The sequence below is a fragment of the Colletotrichum truncatum genome (assembly GCF_014235925.2).
Source record: "Colletotrichum truncatum strain CMES1059 chromosome Unknown Contig_0002, whole genome shotgun sequence".
Lineage (NCBI taxonomy): Eukaryota > Fungi > Ascomycota > Sordariomycetes > Glomerellales > Glomerellaceae > Colletotrichum > Colletotrichum truncatum.
This window is the reverse complement of record NW_027222399.1, coordinates 6,589,347-6,591,738: the sequence shown is the minus strand read 5'-3', so window position 1 is coordinate 6,591,738 and position 2,392 is coordinate 6,589,347. Positions and strand designations below refer to the sequence as shown.

General features: G+C 46.4%; 1 protein-coding gene across 1 annotated transcript; it reads left to right on the top strand.

Moving 5' to 3' along the window:
* Positions 1 to 694: 694 nt before the first annotated feature.
* Positions 695 to 1,342, top strand: CTRU02_204760 (uncharacterized protein; the record flags this gene model as incomplete). Its single annotated transcript, XM_036721238.1, has 4 exons — positions 695 to 715; positions 768 to 854; positions 1,026 to 1,155; positions 1,218 to 1,342. The coding sequence occupies 4 exons, from the start codon at positions 695 to 697 to the stop codon at positions 1,340 to 1,342; spliced, it is 363 nt and encodes a 120-aa protein (XP_036587222.1).
* Between the last annotated feature and the right edge of the window lie 1,050 nt (positions 1,343 to 2,392).

Sequence of the window (2,392 nt, the reverse complement as noted above, 5' to 3'; positions counted from 1 at the left end):
CTGTCACTGCCTGCTTGGTGCCCGTCTTGCACCTGCACCCGAAGAGGATCCCTTGTGCACGCCCACATTCCATTTGAAGTCTTCATTATCACATAAGGGGCGACGGTTATCAAGGATGTCGACGTCCAAGCACCTCGACAGTCTGGTATTGGAGAAGATTTGCAAACAATGAGCTTTCCGTATGAGCGGGCATCTAGTGTGCCCCCCTCTCTGATGCAGGTGCTTTGACTGAAGAGAGCCATTCGTTGCCCCATTGTATACCAGGGGGGGGGGGAGGGGGGTTAAAAGATTGAAAAAAAAAAAAAATAAGAATAAAAAAAAAGCCTACATAGTATTCGTACGTGTGAAAGAGGAGGGTATGGTCAAGGCGACCATTGGGGGGGGGGATAACCTGACCAATTACCCACTTATTTAAATGAATTATGGGTCTATCTGACCAATTTTATGATTGGCTGTATTGAGGTGAAGTGGGTCCACCTGACCATGGAATTTTTAATCGGTCAGGTGCACGGACCAGTTACTGATTGCGTCCCACTACTGATTAGGGTGCATACCCCATATTAATATTTAAATCCCTATTCTATTCTGATTCTCTTCCTTTTCCCTCCGTAACCCTTTCAAATCGTATGCGCCCCCCCCCTCCCTGGCGCACCGATTCCTAATTACTTCCGAATCAGTTCAGAAATCCGACATCATGCCTTCATACAAGGATTCTGTAAGTACAATGGAATCGGTTTAGGATCGATTCAGAACTGATTCAGAATCAGGACGATTACAAGACCTACAAAGAAGGTCTTCTCCAGGGCGGCAAGAACCACCGCATGGAGGATCTTCCTCCCTTCGAGTTCAACGAGGTAAGTGATTCAGAAGCGATTCCACAACGATTCAGAAACAGTTCTGAATCGATTCAGGCTGGCGAAGTCAACTCTACTGCCGCTGGGGTGGTAGATCCAGCAGCATCACGTGCACCAAGGTAATTCAGAATCAGTTCCGGATCAGTTCAGAACTAATTTCGAATCGATTAGACGGAGCGGTTCTCGAGCGAGTCGAACCTCAAGAACCACATCAAGAAGCACAAGCTCGACGGGGTCCCGGCCAAGGTTAAGAGCCGCAAGTCCGGCGCGAACTCCGTCGAGGAGAACGATGATGCAGCTGGTAAGTGATTCTGAACTGATTCTGTACCGATTCTGAACTAGTTCTAAACTGATTATGAATAGAATTCTACGACCGCATCCACGGCATCGCCATCGGCGCTCGCGATGACAGCGAGCTGCAGACTCCTTCCAAGAAACGGAAGGCGCAGACCCCTCCCCCCCTTCTTGCCGTTCGGAATCGATTCTGAATGCTTACGAAACTGCTTTCCGTTTGAGATCATACTGTAGTACCTCTGTTCGTAATGCTTCAATACTTTGCAAGATTTCTGGGGTAACTTTCTGATGCTTCCAGCATGGAAGATTCTGATCGAAATAAGAGCATGCCTTTCCACCTGTACAAGTGTAAGTTGAACGTAAACAAACAGCATTTTGAAGGAATGCTGAAGTCGTCCGTTTTGGTGGGAATTGCCGGGCATGGTTGTACTGAATCTGTGATGTAATTAGTTCTGAAGTAGTTCCGGATCGATCCCGGATCGATTCAAAAGTAGTTCGTTTACCATTCTCCAAGGCGATTTAATATCCTCCTCATTTAAAGTCCTTATATCAATAACATAAAGGACTCCATTCTCACTTGTTTCTGGATATTCTATAAATGTAGGTAGAAAGATTACTTTTTGAGCAAGTACATGAACATCCCTGAGGCTATTATGCCCAGAACGGGTTGCCTCTGATGAAACAAGTGTTGGAGGTATTTCTGAATCGGTTTCGAGTTGATCCTGAATCGATTTAGAACTAATTCCAAAGTCGTTCTCATATATCCCTACCTCCTCATTTACTGGTAAGCCAGACTGGGCCTGGGCTGGTAGTTGATAGTAAAGATTTAAGTCTTCTTCAGCTTCTGCATCAAGACTAGTAGGTTCTAATAGAGGACTTATTCCCTCTAGGCGAGGGAAGAGATTTTCAATCGATTGAAGAGCCATTGTAAATCGATTCGGAACGGATTTGGAAGCGTTTAAATGTCGTATGTTCTTACAAAAAGTATGTCAAGGGTGAGGTTTCAAACCGCGCTAAGGAATTTCAACCTGACCATAGCTAACTAGCTGACCATGGTCAGCTGATCTCAGGGTAGCCCCACAAATCACAAAATAAGTGGGTAATTGGTCAGGTTATCCCCCCCCCCCAATGGTCGCCTTGACCACACCCTCGTGAAAGAGGTATCCCTACTTTCCCTTTCCCCCCTTGCCCCCCACTGCTTGGCCTAGTCTACCACCCACCGCCCGCTCTGTTCATCACCCAAC